This window comes from Cydia pomonella, chromosome 22, assembly GCF_033807575.1.
Source record: "Cydia pomonella isolate Wapato2018A chromosome 22, ilCydPomo1, whole genome shotgun sequence".
NCBI classification, from domain to species: domain Eukaryota; kingdom Metazoa; phylum Arthropoda; class Insecta; order Lepidoptera; family Tortricidae; genus Cydia; species Cydia pomonella.
In genome coordinates this window covers 2092478-2108854 of record NC_084724.1, presented here as the reverse complement: position 1 = coordinate 2108854, position 16377 = coordinate 2092478, and the positions used below count along the sequence as shown (strand labels likewise).

General features: G+C 37.2%; 1 protein-coding gene across 1 annotated transcript; it reads left to right on the top strand.

Annotated features, from left to right (window-relative positions):
* The first annotated feature begins 134 nt into the window (after nucleotides 1-134).
* On the top strand, nucleotides 135-13548 carry LOC133530186 (zinc finger protein OZF-like). Its single transcript, XM_061868043.1, has 3 exons — nucleotides 135-286; nucleotides 4368-4938; nucleotides 12418-13548. Exons 2-3 carry the CDS (start codon nucleotides 4386-4388, stop codon nucleotides 13368-13370), a joined length of 1506 nt encoding a protein of 501 aa, XP_061724027.1. The 5' UTR covers nucleotides 135-286; nucleotides 4368-4385; the 3' UTR covers nucleotides 13371-13548.
* Nucleotides 13549-16377: the final 2829 nt, after the last annotated feature.

Genomic DNA, 16377 nt, shown 5'->3' with positions numbered 1-16377 from the left:
TAAAGATGTCAAAACAAAATTGTCATAATCAAAATGTAAGGTTTGAGGCTCGGCTGAGACGTTTGAGCATTGATTTTGTATTGTATTAATTGCTTTGCGTTTGAGGCTCATTCTCATACATTGAAGGGTATGAACCTTCTTATTTTGGATTCCATTCAATAAATTCAGTTGCGAGTCCACCCGAGTTGCCTTCAGTACGGGCCGGCAAGAGGCAAGTGCCTTCCCTCGAGTTGTATGACTAATAAATATCTGGTTGTTCGAAGATAAATGTGGGTGAAGATATCAGGTGCGTATTTCTTACATATTGTATATATTTTCAGAATAAGGGCTTATTATATCTATCGTTGACTGGCGCTTTTTGTTGGGAAGTTGGTCAACAAATGCTATCAACCTAGTTAGCATCCTAACAAGAACAGTGTACTGTTCTACGTAGGATACCGTTACCAATATACATTATACATAAAATGCATCTACTTCCGAAATTGCTGTTTCGTATACCCAGTTTTTTAGATTAGAAATTCTATAGCCTTAAAAGTAGTGATAACTCCTTTCTTCCAAACTTAAATCCGTGTAACTATACACTAAATAACAGTGTCGCTTACATATTATTGTACCCATGGACATATATATATCTAAGAACGGGCCTTACGGACAATAAGAATGGGGCCAGTACAGTTGTGTCACACACACGAATTTGAGTCAATTTTGCAGTCTAACGCTATAACGCGATTGGTGGATGAGTTCGCTCCACGCGCGCGATTGGTCGCAACTCATTCCGTTAGACTGTACAATTGGCTCAAATTTGTGAGTGGCACTACTGAACTAGCACCATTCTCAGTGCCTGTAAGGCCCATCCTTGGATAGAAGTGTGGTACATCCCACAATAAAATATAAACTTACTTTCAATAAAAGTTAAGTGTATTCAGGTAATTCCGAGAATTACTTCATTTTTTAAATGTTTAGGAGTAACAGTTAAGGCCTTTACTTACAAGGAGATCCACTCCTTCAAACAAAAATAAATAAATTGTGTTTAGATGTAGTTTAAGATTAATCTGACTCAGATTTAAAGGTAAACTTTAGATATGAGTTGGATTAGAAGGCTTTTTTATTTATGTGTCAACGGTACAATTGAGTGGGATGACAATGACACACAACTGCAAAGAGTGCTTATTGCAAAAATGCTAGTTATTTTGATATAAGTTTATGAAATGAACGGGAAGGTCTGGGTATCCAGATCCGGAATGCTAACACTTAAGACATTTAAGCAGAAGAAACTCTTTGGTCCATCTTGCAGTTGGCTGTTGAAACTGTATACGCTCAACTGTAATTTATATGGCCGCCGCTGGACTGCACGGTAACTGCAATTTGTATGGAAACTGTGTAGTGAGTTGCAGTCTGTCTGTACCGGCCGTTAAAAAGGGGATATGTTCTTGAGACAATTTCAGTTTTTTTTCTACAAAATAACACCAACTTTTTATTAGTTTCGTGTAGGAAATGTCAAATGTCATGTTACATTCTTCTCTGAACTTGAACAAAGCAAAATCAATTCTAATTAGTGGTAGGTTATTTATAAAATAAAATAGGTTATTTAAGAAACGGTTAAAGGAAATGTTAATTGAAAAATGTTATATAATGATTGTTTATGAATTTTATGATATTATTGATTAATTATTGTTAAATAAGGGCATTTATTCGTGTGACGAGCATGGATATTTGTTCCTGAGTCATAATAATAATAAATAATAAATTTAATAAATTTTTTTTTTTATTGGCATTAAGGTAAGTACATTTTAGTGTTGAAGTCCCTGACTTCTGAGCTAGGTAAAAACCTGTGTTACAGAAGTCAGTGTCCTCTCCCAAACATAATAGTAACTATTAAGACATTAACCATTTTCATTTTAGACTTAAAGTAGATAATTAAGGCTTGTTTTAATATTATAAAACAAATGCCATTCTAATAAGAATACAATGCAATTTATTTTACATATATATTTTTTGTGTAGATGTGTGTGTGTGTGTGTGTGTGTGTGTGTGTGTGTGTGTGTGTGTGTGTGTGTGTGTGTGTGTGTGTGTGTGTGTGTGTGTGAGTAAATCAGGGTAAGATGCTTTCAGTTTGTACATAGTCTAATGACAGCAACCAGGACTTAAGTTTTTCCTTACACTCATGTTTATTTAGGGGATAAATGTTTAGGGTTTTATTAATCTTATTATATAAAAAGATGCCCATAAATCTTTGTTGCCGTCTGGCCGTAGCTAGTCTACATTTATATGGTGCACAAACATTAGTCAAAGTTCGTTTGCTTGTAATTTTATTTTGATCATAAGGGGTAAGCTTATGCTGCTTTAGCACTAACTGAAGTATAAATAGTTGTCTAACAGAGAGCAATTGACATTGTTTATATAATAGACTCGTTGGATATCTATATGATCTACATGTCATGGGTGTTTTCTATGTATTTAAGTATTTATAAACATTTATATATTATATATATCGTTGTCTGAGTACCCTCAACACAAGCCTTATTGAGCTTACTGTGGGACTTAGTCAATTTGTGTAATAATAAAAAAAAAAAAAAAATTATTGGTAAATTTTATTTTTCGTATGACAGATGATTACCAATGCTTTTGTAAGTATGTTTCTGCATTAATTATTTATATTTTAATACTTATATACTTGTATTGACGTTTATGCCTAGAAATTAATGTAAATTATAATTTAAAATCCTTAATTGTTTATTTGTTAGCAATGTTGGTGTGTGTGAGAACCCATTCTGATGTCAATATTACACCCTACATTCGAAAATTATTTCAAATTACAAAAAAACCTGTATATATTGAGTCTGAACAGATTAAATATGTTGATAATTATGTTTCCACAGGGAAATAAATACGCTTCAATACGAAATCAAATGAACTTATGGTTTCAAACTATGGTAAATGTTAAACTAATTATTAATCCTACTGTTATTAACTATGTTGGTGTGTGTGACATTATCAGTGATCGGTTATTTGGATTCTCCCTCGCGGGATATCAAGTAGAAAAGTTAATATAGATACGACAGTTTCCCGCGATACCGAACAAACCGTACAAAAATAAAACAATTAAAATTATCTCTAAGAATTTTTTTACTCTTACATGGCGACCAGTTGAGACAAAAACTTCTATTCTTTTCCTAATCTCAACATTTTATTTAAAGCAAAATATATTAAAACCTCCACAAAGTATTAGCTTATATATCTGTCATGATGGAAAAAATACTTCAAAATCTTGACATTGACATTTCATTATTTTGTCTGGATTTCAGTTCTAATTATTTTTGGTGAGCAATAAAACCATTTGACATTGTGGACATTGTTTTTCTCAAACTACCTCTGAGTTGAAAGAAGTGTAATTCACTCTTTGATAACGAATTCATTTATTCAAACAATTAACCCGTAGTAACCATATATTAGCTGATAGACACGCGTACTTACTCGCCGAACTTTTATCCAAACGGTACAAAATGTACCGCTTTGGAGGCAGCAAATGAGCTGTCAGTGTAAACACTTGTGCTCATTTGTTCGATTTAGACAAAAGAACGGTGAGTAAGTACTCGTCTATCAGCTACTTAGATGTTTTTAAGTGAAATAAAATAAACACATTGTATTTTTTTGCCTTTTCTAACAACATAAAGCCCGGATTCCCGAGGCATATCCATACTAACATAATAATTGAGGTCGTTCACCCCATGTCGAATCCAAAAAACCGATCACTGGACATTATAGAAGTCATTTCAAATAACCTGAATAGACCTTATCATCAAGCCTGGTAGAGATAGAAGACTTTAAAGTCATTCTGTTATAAAACATTGCTACCTGACTGACAGAGTTGGTTGTTAGAATATTCTTAAATAGTAATCTTCTTGTTTGTCAGGTCAGTGTAGATTTATTTAAACCATACTAAATTATAAATAAAAATAAAAACCATATATATCATGAATCACACATTATTTCTTATATGTTTTTTTTATATAAATTATATGACCAATGTTCTATTCAACTATACTGAAAGCATCCTCCAGACATTATTGCATCCGAAATAGCGCAGCCAGCAATAAAATATTGTTTAGTGCCAATCCTACTTCATAGACATCTAAACTATATAGACTTCTACTACTACCCAAGTCATCATGTGTTACAATTCAAAAATAAAGTCAAGCCCAAACAGTCCCAAGTCATCATGCACCCTCGGTGAATTCTTTTAAAAACAGACTCGACAAACATTGTATAAATGGACAAAACACAAGTGCAGGACATTGATGTGCACGTATCAGCTATAAGCTGCCTGTGCATTCATAAATAATAATAAATAATAATAATTGTTGCAGGTATCACGAGCAGGCATTATGGAGCACAACACGCCACTAGAGACAGCATGCATTATGGAGGCAGAGGTTGTGTGTGTGAAAGCGGAGCGCGGAGATGTGTGTGTGAATGCAGAGCGCAGAGAGACGTGTGTGAACACGGTGCCCAGAAAAGAGTGTGTGAAAACAGAGCCCGTAGAGGTGTGTGTGAAGACAAAACCCAGAGAGGTGTATGTGAAGGCAGAGCCCAGAGAAGTATGTGTTGAGACCGAGCCCAGAGAGGTTTGCGTGAAGATGGAACCCAGAGAAGTGTGTGTGAAGACTGAGCCCGGAGAGGTGTGTGTGAAGACAGAACCCACAGAGACATGTGTGAATACGGAGCCCAGAGAAGTGTGTGTGCGACCAGAGCAGGGAGAGGTGTGTGTGAAGATGGAGCCTGGAGAGGTGTGTGTGAAGGAGCGGGAGTGCGATGGCGTTGCGGGCTCTGATGTTGTGAGCGCGGCGGCCGCGCAGGCCAGACTGTATACAGACCATGAGGTCAAGGACGAGCTTGTGCTGGGCCCCGAGGAGTGGCATCGCCCTAAAGTGCTTCCAGGTCAGTTACAGTCAGAGAGTTAGAGCATTACCTACTACATTAAAATATCGATACGATACGATTAAGAATATAGACTGATTTGCAGCTCCAACGCTTTCTTCACTGCTAATATTTGGACACATTATTTCAATATTGAGACTAATGTCATATTTCACATGTTCATTGTCCATTGCGCGTTAGCTTTGAAAACATCAATGAAGGAAATACATAGCAATAGATAACTTTGGAATGTCCGGCAATAGACAATGTATTTTTTTAATTTTTTGCCGTTTTTATTACACAAATAGATTGCTATTAGTATTACCTGTAATAAGTAACTTCAATTTACAGAGGAACTGCAATTTTTGCACGTAATTACGGAGCACATCGGCATTTGACTTTGTTGTTGACACCGCAATGGCTATCTATTAAATGACAATGGATGGATGTTATTCAATACCTCCTTGAGTGGCCGCTTTCGGCTGTGGCGGCTCGCTCCCCTCCCCACCGATCGGTGGATCGGCCGTCGTTTGGAGGACGGTGTGTGCTGCTGGTGTGGACCTAGGGGTCGCCTAGGCTAGCCGGGCTAGGGCCTGGTGATACCGTTTGAGCGGGGCCAGGTTTCGGGGCCGCGGTGAAGGCGACCGGTAGCTTGGCTGGCGTGACTCAAATTCCAATGCGATGGTGCTTTCTTCCTTCCTCTTCCCCTCGGACCGCCTTCAGGTGTAAACGTGCCTAATGAGTTTCTTTTATTTATTTTTCAAAATTTAATACAAATTTAAAATAATTTAATTAGTGTTCAAATAATAGGGACGCATAACTTGAAATCGTGCGGTTGTAAGTTAAGTGACGTCTCCTGTGAAGTACTGATACCCTGGTACCCCAGCGCGCGACGGGAGGTATAGTCCAACCGGCGCGCGCGCTTGGCCGACCTGTCTCCGCCCACTCTGACGTCACTCGCTTGTCTCACACGTGCAACTTACCGGCGCGCTAACGAAGCTCCTATAACTCATAACTTCCTGGTACTTCGTACAAGACTATGACGGGTGAAAACACATTCGCGCGTATGGACATGGATGATGCACGTGAAGCTGGACACAATGTGCTCTCGGAGTCAATGGAACATAACGACACAGCCCACACTCCACCCAATTTTGTCACTCAACGTAACCAAAAAAGAGGCCGTGACAGCCCAGGGACAGAACTTGGAAACTTTAAAGAGGAGATGAGACAGATGATTAAAGAACTCATGCTGTCCCAACAAAAAGAGCTAAAAACTATAACCCAAGAAATTAAAGACACAAACAAAAACATCGAAAAATCTATTGCATTTCTGACGGCTCAAACGGACGAACTAAAGAAGAAAGTAGAAAAGTTGGAGATTGAGAAAAGAGAAGATAGGGAATACATCAATCTGCTGGAGGAGAAAGTAGAAGATCTGCAAAGAGAAAATAGGAAGAACACCATTGAAATAAAAAATGTGCCTAAAATTGAAAAAGAGACCCGCGGTGATTTGGTAAATATGGTCATAAAACTCTCAGATTCGATTGGTCACGTGATCTCACCTTCCGATATAGCCGATATATATAGGGTGCGAGCCAAGCAAGAGGACAGGCAAAAAGCTCCCATCATCTTAGAACTAGTCACATCCATCACCAAGTCGGACCTCCTGCAGAAGTGCAAACAACACAACGTGAAAAACCCTAGCGATAAACTCTGTGCCAAACACCTAGGACACACGAAACAGGAAAATACCCCTATATATGTGTCAGAACAACTTACCCCAAAAGCTGCTAGGCTACGCTTTCTCGCACGCGACCTGGCTAAATCTAAAGACTACCTTTACTGCTGGACCAGTTTTGGACGTGTATTTGTACGGAAAAGTGCAACATCCCGTGTAATTCAGATAAAAAGTGAGGCGCAAGTACAAAACTTATTCTTACAAACATGACTGTATACATTGTACTACATAACACTTATCCTATGTATTTTTGTGCCCATAAACAGCAACATAAGCGACACTGCAATGCGAATGCACGTCACATCTTGTAAGTACTTACTATCTGTACTACATATGATTATCATAACTGTATGTAACTTATGCACTCCTGGTAGCAGAGTCACCTTAAATCTATATTATAAGCTACAATTTCCACAAAATGTAAATGTTATAATAGTATTGTTCTTCTATAACTTATGTATCCCTGGTACCCGATATGTAGCCCATCGTAACCTCTACGTACCGACTCAAAATGTAATAATTATACTATCTCATATCGCATGTACTCCTGGTAACAACGCCACTTACAAATATCCACTATTTTCGTTACTTGTAATCATCAAAACTGTGTACAACCTATGTACTCCTGGTAGCAGAATGACTTTAAATCTATATTATAAGCCACAGTTTCCCCTAACTTTAAATATTTTGACCTTGTATAACTTATGTCTTCCTGGTATCCGAAACGCATCTTTTTATACGCTAAACTATGTACTGAGTCAATATGTAATAGTGACACTATCTCATATCGCATGTAGTCCTGGTCACAGCGCCACTTACAAATATGTTACACAATCTTATAATACACATCAACACACCATACAACCTATATGTTTTTCTACGTTACGATGGATAAGCATTGTCCCAACACTCGAGCCCACTCTAAACCATAAGCAATCTATATCAACTAATAAACATAATCCTAATAATATAACGTATAAAACTAGTAAACTCACACTTACCCACCACACTAAACATACAACACAATCGAAAAACATACAACTGCGATATAAGTACCCTACTATCACTTTCGCCTTACCTTTGGCCTTACACTCATTTTTTGCTATACACAGTCCTAGAGACCTATACCTAAAATATGTATCACTCTTACAAATTAAACGATTTAGGATACCCAATTCAGTTTCTACTAATACTACATAATGGACAGCACTTTATCGGCAATTCACGAAATAGATGATCTCTCGGTGGCACAAACTATGACATGTAAGTGTGAAGACTTAACTAAATATATTAAGTTCTCACTGACGGATCTCACTATCATTTCCCAAAACATTAGGAGTATTTATTGTAATTTAGATAACCTCATTACGACTCTGGCGCAGTTAGACTTCAATATTGACCTTATTATTCTTAGTGAATGCAGACTACACCCTGACAAACCTGTACCATCAATAGAAAACTATTTACAATTCTCCACTACTAATCATCTTAATCAAAATGACGGGGTGGTCATTTATGTGAGAAATACACATAACATTCAAGTCAGAGAAATAAAACTAACACACGCGTCTTGCCTTGAAGTAACAATTTCGGATATGAAAATTTTGGGTATCTATCGGTCACCTTCAATATATAATGCTGATGAATTCATAAATAGTTTAAATTCGCATCTTGAAACTATAATGACCTGCAAAAACCTAATAATAACTGGGGACATAAACATTAACCTCATTCATAAATCTACCGAGCAATGCTACGAGCGCACAAATCGACTCAATTATTTAAACATGTTAGCGATGCATGGTGCTTTACCAGGACATCTTCTGCCAACCAGAGACAAAACATGTCTCGACCATATAATCATAAAAAGTGGTAAAAATAATTTAAATTTAAATGCCCTTGTCGTTGTATTACAAACAACCATCACAGACCATGCGATGGTTCTGCTAAAATTGAATAGAGCTAATCCCTTTAAAACAAATCTCAAGACTATAACTACAACCAATTTTGATAAAGCACTAAGTTCCCTTTCTGAATGCAACTTGGCTGAGCTATATAATATTTATGACCCTAATAAACTCGCTAATCTTATAATACATAATATTCAGTCATGTCTCACATCTAACACTATAACTACCCTTGTGCCCAGAAGCAGCCGCATTATTAAGCCCTGGATTACCCTCGGTATCCTCCGCTGTATTAGAAATAGAAACGACATGCAGAGGAAGCTTCGCTCAGACCCCGATAATATTACACTCAAAATAACCTATAAAAGATACCGCAATTTTCTTAATAACCTAATTAAAAAGCTAAAACGTAAATTTGATAAAGACAAGTTAATGAAAGCAAGTAAAAATTCAAAAACACTTTGGAGAGCTGTAAATGAAATAACACATAGAAAACCTGCCAGGAGTAGCAATAATGATCTATTAGAGAGTGAAGCAACTCCTCTGCTTGCCGTTAATGCTGTGAATCATTATTTCTCAGAAATTGGAAAATCTCTTGCCGAAAAAATTATAAATAGTTCTCAATTATCTCCTCATTCCTCTCCAATCTCATCTACTTACACAACCTCTTCTTTTGTACTCTATGACACAGACCCAAACGAAGTCTTTATTATCCTTGCTAATCTAAAATCATCTAGTGCTCCTGGCTGGGATAGCATCCCCACTATGTTCTTAAAACAAGCTAGTGCTATTGTGGTTCCTTTACTTACCCACTTGGCCAATTCCTGCTTCAAGTCTGGAATCTTTCCAGACTCTTTGAAGCAGGCCATAGTCACACCGGTTTATAAAAGTGGAGACAGAAGCGGTGTCTCGAATTATCGTCCTATTTCCGTCCTACCGGCCATATCAAAAGTAATAGAAAAACTAATAAACGACCGTCTGATAAATTACCTAAACAAATTTAATATATTATCTAAAAATCAGTATGGCTTTCGACGTGGCCTCTCGCCTGAGGATGCTGTTGCCGCACTTTCATCTGAAATAGTTAAAGTTGTAGACAAAAACAAAAAATGCGTAACTGTTTTTCTGGATCTTATGAAAGCCTTTGACACCGTTTCTGTCCCTGTTCTTATAAAATCTCTAGAAAAGATTGGCGTAAGAGGAATTCCGCTTCAGCTGCTAGGTAGTTATCTTCAGAACCGTATTCAAAAAGTTAAAATTGGAGACTACATTAGTGATGAATCGGTACTTGGATATGGTGTTCCACAGGGAAGCGTCTTGGGTCCCACCCTGTTCCTAGTGTATATCAACCAGCTCTGTAATCTACACATTGATAATGCATCTATCTTCTCTTATGCTGATGATACAGCAGTTGTGTTCTCGGGAAATACCTGGGAAGAGGCTCGACAAACAGCAGAATTAGGACTTTCCAAGATCGCCCATTGGCTGCAAAACAACCTGCTTACCCTAAACACTAGTAAAACGAACTTCATGTGTTTTACAAAATACAATAGGACCCAACCCGACACAACATTTATGATAAAAATACATACCTGTAACAGTGCAATCAGCCCTAACTGTGCCTGCCCCTTTATACAAAAAGTAGAGTACACAAAATACCTTGGTATTATGATTGACCAAAGGCTAACATGGCATGTTCACACAGATGTCATCATGACCAGAACACGTAAACTAATATGGTTGTTTAAAAACCTAAGACACGCTGCCACAAAAACTGTCTTAAATCAAATTTATGTTGCTCTGGCTCAATCAGTTCTCACATATTGTATACCGATCTGGGGTGGGGCCACAAAAACTAAATTCCTTGAACTCGAAAGGGCCCAGAGGGCACTGTTAAAGGTCATGTACTCAAAGCCGTTCACTTTTCCTACAACTGACCTTTATAAAATGTGTGACTTACTGACAGTAAGAAAACTTTACGTGTTAAATGTCATACTAAAGAAACATAAAAATACCATGTACAAAAATGACCCTATCACTTCACGTAGAAAACCTAATGTAATTCCCGTAGTTATCACCAACACAGCATATGCAAAAAGACAGTTTACTGCTCAATCTACAAGATTATATAATATGGTAAATAAAAATATTAACATCTACCCTGTGAGGCTCAAAGAGTGTAAGACAATGCTAATCAATTGGCTTAAAGATAAAAGCTATCTCGAAATTGAAGATCTCTTAACATAAGTGAGATACGATACATTAATCATAAAATCAAACTCTGTGTAATATGATAAATCCTGTTGCTTTTTATTATATACACTATTTGCTATCATAGATAATATTATTTACAGACATTTCAGATACTCTCCCATACACACGGACACGCGCGCGTACTCACAGACACACACACACACACACACACACACGCACATGCACACTCACACATACACGCACACACTCACACACATACACCCCTCCTACTCCCCTCTTAAGTGAACTGGAAACCTGGCATCTTTACCCTGTAAATTTATTAATTTTCTTTTCTATTTTCTACTCAACTCATCATGTAGTAATATAGCATTTTCTGTTCTTTAAGTTAATCTGTATCGCCTTTGTTAGTTAAGATACTTTACTGCGGAAGAGCGGTGTCTCTTATCACAAGTATCTCTGAATACTTAAAAAGAGACATCTACCCTGCTATTGTAAAAATCATGTATGCTAACGAATAAATAATTTTTTTTTTTTTTTTTTTTTTTTTTCTGATCATTCTGATAGAGACCCGCCTAGCTGTCAAGCTACTTCTAGAGTCAAACGAATATAAGGATATTCATATTTCTGTGGTTGTCCACTTCTCTTTTATCTATCTTGGATGTTCACTCTGTCACGAACCGGGGCCACTTGTTTGCTTTCTCTCTCAATATTATGTGGGCTGCCCACCACAACATTAATTGTTTAATTTTCTTTTCACCACACCAACTGGTAAAGGCCCACTTGATTGTTCAAAAACTAATAAGAAAGTTGCATTTTCCCACATGTGCGGCAAAGTAATCAGATGCAAATTTCGAGTTGCGTCCTTATGTTAGCTGGTGGAATTGAGCATAAGGTAAGGAAGCCAGATAAAATAATAATATATTTAGTATCAAAATATCCAGTGTCATCTTCTACTCACAACAAGTTAATCTAAGTTACATCTCGATAACAATATACACTCATTTATTCATCAATAACAACAACCACAAAACGAAAAGACCCAAATGAATAAGTCATTACTTGCAACCGCGCCTATCCGATCCCAACACCTAGGGGCTCATCACACGATGGCCTACCGTAGGCCAGTCTAAGGGACGCAACTATGCGGTGAAATGAGATAGCAATATCACTTGCGCCCTCTAACGCATAAATGCGTGCCTAGGACTGGCCTACGCTGGGCCATCGTGTAGAGGAGCCATAGTATTTGATAAGTAATTGGCTTAAAATGTGGGCACGAAACCAATCAAAATCACAAAAAACGTCACACCACGCGGGCGATGCAACCAACGGGTGGCTTAGATCCCGGCGCTCGAGCGCAGAAAATATAGTCTTGGTCTCGGCAAGAATCTCGGCCCATCTTGGCCGTGAGCCGAGACCGAGATCTCGGCTCGATTTTCGGCCGAAACCGAGACCGCCGAGACCGAGATCTCGGTCGGACCTTACAAATATCCGTGCTCATCACACGCATAAATGCCCTCACCGGGATTCATAGCCAGGGTCACTACCCACTAGGCCAGACCGGTCGTCTAGATCAGACGACCAGACATTTTAAACAATATTGAAGAAATCACGCCAAAAAACTTAACTTCTTTGTTTCAGTGTGTTCGGACGGCAGCGCCGCCCGCGCCGGGGAACAGCTCGCGATGACTGGTCACAGTGGAGACAAACCATATGAATACCAGAGGATACACACCAGAGAGAAACCATTTTATCAATGTAATTACTGTGATTATAAAACTCGTAAAAAACAACACTTACAAAATCACCTAACAATACACACTGGCAACAAGCCTTGCAAATGTAGTAATTGTGACTACAAATGCAGAGATAGTTCCTTGTTACGAAGACACGTGAGGAAACATACTGGCGAGAAGCCTTTTACTTGTAGCCACTGTGATTATAAATGTACTCTGAAAACAAACATGCAATCACACCAGATGATACACACAGGAGCTAAGCCATATAAGTGTAGCGTTTGCGACTACAGGTGCACGCGTAAAGGAAACCTGATAATACACCAGAGGGTACACACCGGAGAGAAACCGTACGCATGTAATTATTGCGATTACAAGAGCAGTCAAAAGTCAACCTTACGTACACACGAAAAGACACATACTGGCGAAAAGCCTTTTCAGTGTAATCACTGCGATTTCAAATGCAGTCGGAAATCAGATTTAAATAAACACCAGATGATACACACTGGGGCAAAGCCATTTCAATGTAGCTACTGTGATGATAAATTCAGTCAAAAATCACACTTAAAAGTACACTTGATGATACATACTAGAAAGAAACCATTTGAATGTAACGATTGCGACTACATATGCAGTCAGAAGAAGCGCCTTCTAGATCACCAACGAATACACAACGGAGAGAAGCCGTACACATGTAGTCATTGCGACTACAAGTGCAAACACAAGTCAAACTTACGAAGACATGAAAGGATACATACTGGCGAAAAGCCCTTTCAGTGTAGCCTCTGTGATTTTAAATGTCGTGATAAATCAAACCTACGACGTCACCAAAAGGCGCATACTGACGAAGCCTATTAACCAAAACAACTACAAGTACAGCCTGAAACTGTACAAGAGTTTGGTGAAAAGTAATTTTAAGGGACACAACATTAAGAGGGAAGAATTGCTTTGCGATCCTAACGAAATAACGGTACTTTTCTATGAAATTTCCATTTCGGGAGAAAACCGTTTCCACTAAGTAAATCTTAACAAATCACTTAGATTTTTATGTCGATCACTTCAGCATAATATATTCTAGGTTTACAAACTCGATAAAAAAAAAAACAATATTTGTAATACAAAAGAAAAATGTTGCAAATTTTGAAGAAAAAAAGAAAGCCTATAAACCTAGCTTTTCATTGTGTCTAACATACTAAACAAACATGGAGATTGGAAAATATTTAGAAGACGTGGTACAATCAATAGTAGCGGATGAAAGAACGCGCCAAAATTATCTGATATTCCGAATAACTTTTCCAAACATAGATAAATCTCTAAAATTCACATTCAAAAGTATATCTTTTACAGGCTTAATTGTTCTACATATAAAACCATCAAAGGGCCATGGGCAACTTTGTATGGAGCCTGGACCCAACGCCAACAGAAATGAGAGTAAGGTCATTAGATAGGTATTTCTATGCACTTCATTTTGTTCTATGGGCACCAAGCGGAATTCCATTGCAGAACTGAGATATTGGTATTTTAGCCAAAATGTCGTCACCCTTATTACCTAGGCAATAGAGTCCAAGTAAGTAAATTAATTACTGCAGGGTAGATGTTCGCGCACCGCCGGGCGAGCACACTGAATGATTTGCCGCGCTGGCCCGGCGGTGGACTATATTGCCTAGGTAATAAGGGTGACGACATTTTGACTAAAATACCAATATCTCAGTTCTGCAATGGAATTTCGCTTGGTGCCCATAGAACGAAATGAAGTACATAGAAATACCTATCTAATGACCTTACTCTCAACTCTGTTGGTATTGGGGCCATTTTGACGCATAGTCCTTTTGCTAAGCTGTTACAGAATGGTAACATGATAGATACTTTTGACACCTTGTTTGATCCGCTACTTTTGATGCTGACTGTACACTTCCCTCTTAAACCAAAAATACTTTTACAATAAGAGCTATCGCGGTGCACACTGCGGCTGGAGGCTGCTGCGTGTTGTGAGAATATAAAGAGTGACTATGTAATCCTCAAATAAAAACTATTATTCTATTCAACGTTTTTTTTTATGAAATACCTTATACAGGGTGGCCGAATAAGAAGTATACATTTTGTTTTTAAATTTTAACTGTATTAAGTTCAAAAATTATTAAATATTGTTTTAAAAATATATTCTACAGGGTTGGCAAATTCATGCGAAACATAATGTCTGACATATGTCCACCTCTAACAGCAGGCAAATGTAAGCCCTTGTCATCCCAATGTTCAGCATCTATTCGCACATTTTTGGCATTATCTTAGTACATTTGTGTCGAATAGTCGGTTTTAACTGTTTAAATTTCATCAGCTCGTTAGCATAGACACGTAATTTTACATAGCCCCACAGAAATAAGTCACGAGCTGCAGAATTTGGGGAATTTGGGTGCCAAACACAATCACTTTTTTTCAAAATTAATCGAGCAAACAACGTGTTTTAAACAACAGAAACATTTGAGATAAAATTGCTTGCTGCTAGTGGTAGTCATTTGGCAGAAATTATCTTCCGTATACAATTGCCAACCCTGAATAATATATTTATAAAAAAATATTTAATAAAATTTCCACTCAATGTAATTAAAATTTAAAAACAAAGTGTATCATTCTTATTTGTCCACCCTGTACAACAACATCCCACACCTTAGGGTTAAAGCAAAATAATATCATCCCCACTGTACAGTATACACATACTATATTTATTATTTAATCTTTATTGCACAATACATGAAGGTACAAATGGCGGACTTAATGCCTTAAGGCATTCTCTACCCGTCAACCAATGGGTTAAACCAGAAAGATTAAGTAGGTGCAGTGTCTTTTAAGGTAAATGAATTTGTAACCGAGACTATATATGAATATAAACTATATATAGATAAACTTACACATATACTATACCAACACGGGTACCTCACAATTTTTTCTAGTTTGTTTATTTTACCATTATGTTGGCCATCTATGTACATGTATAAATACTAGCTGTTGCCCACGAACACGTCTGCGTGGATTTATTTCCCAAAACACACTTTCAATTCAACCCCTTTTTAACCCTTTGGGGCTGAATTTTCAAAAGCATTAAAATTATATCTTCATTTAATTTCAAGTCCCTAGTTAAATCGATCCCGTTACAAACTTTCAACCCATTTTTAACCCCCTTAGGAAATGAATTTCCAAAACTGCTGAAATAACTTCTTCTTTTTAAATATAATACCTTTTCACGAAGTTTCAAGTTCCTAGTTTAAAATAAAACTTGTTTCCCATATACAAACTTTCATCCCATTTTTAATCCCCTGAAGGGTTGAATTTTTCTAAATCGCTTTTTATACTTAAAAATGCCCGTCAAATCCTATTACAACCCATGATTTTTCTTGTATGCATAATAACTTATTAGACTGCCACTGTAACCCCATCTCACGTGTTAACTGTGTAACGTATTTAGGTCTCAAAGTAGACGAACACGTTTCTTGGACGCACCATGTAGATTTTATTTATAACAAACTCAGAGTTTTATTAGGAAAATTTTATTATCTAAGATTTAAAGTTCCTTTGCATATCCTAAAGTATTTATATGTATCATTAGTTGAATCTATAATTGGTTATGCTCTTGACTGTTACGGATTGACAACTAAAACTAACTTAAACAAATTAGAAAGTATGCAAGTAAGATTCCTAAAACTGTTAGTTAGTAATAAAACTAAAGATAAAAATAAAAAAGATTATAGAAATTTGTTCAAAATTTGTAACATTCTTCCGGTAAGCCTTAAGCATAAATATTTAATAGTGTTTAATAATCATGGCAGTCGAGAGCACACCCAGTTACACCGTAACGATGTTTGTGGCACCA

Bases quoted from the DNA above. Each gene is read 5' to 3' on its own strand.
- LOC133530186 (XM_061868043.1), top strand. From the start codon at position 4,386: ATGGAGCACAACACGCCACTAGAGACAGCATGCATTATGGAGGCAGAG. The intron at 4,939-12,417 runs GTCAGTTACAGT...TCTTTGTTTCAG, and splicing joins TCGCCCTAAAGTGCTTCCAG to TGTGTTCGGACGGCAGCGCC.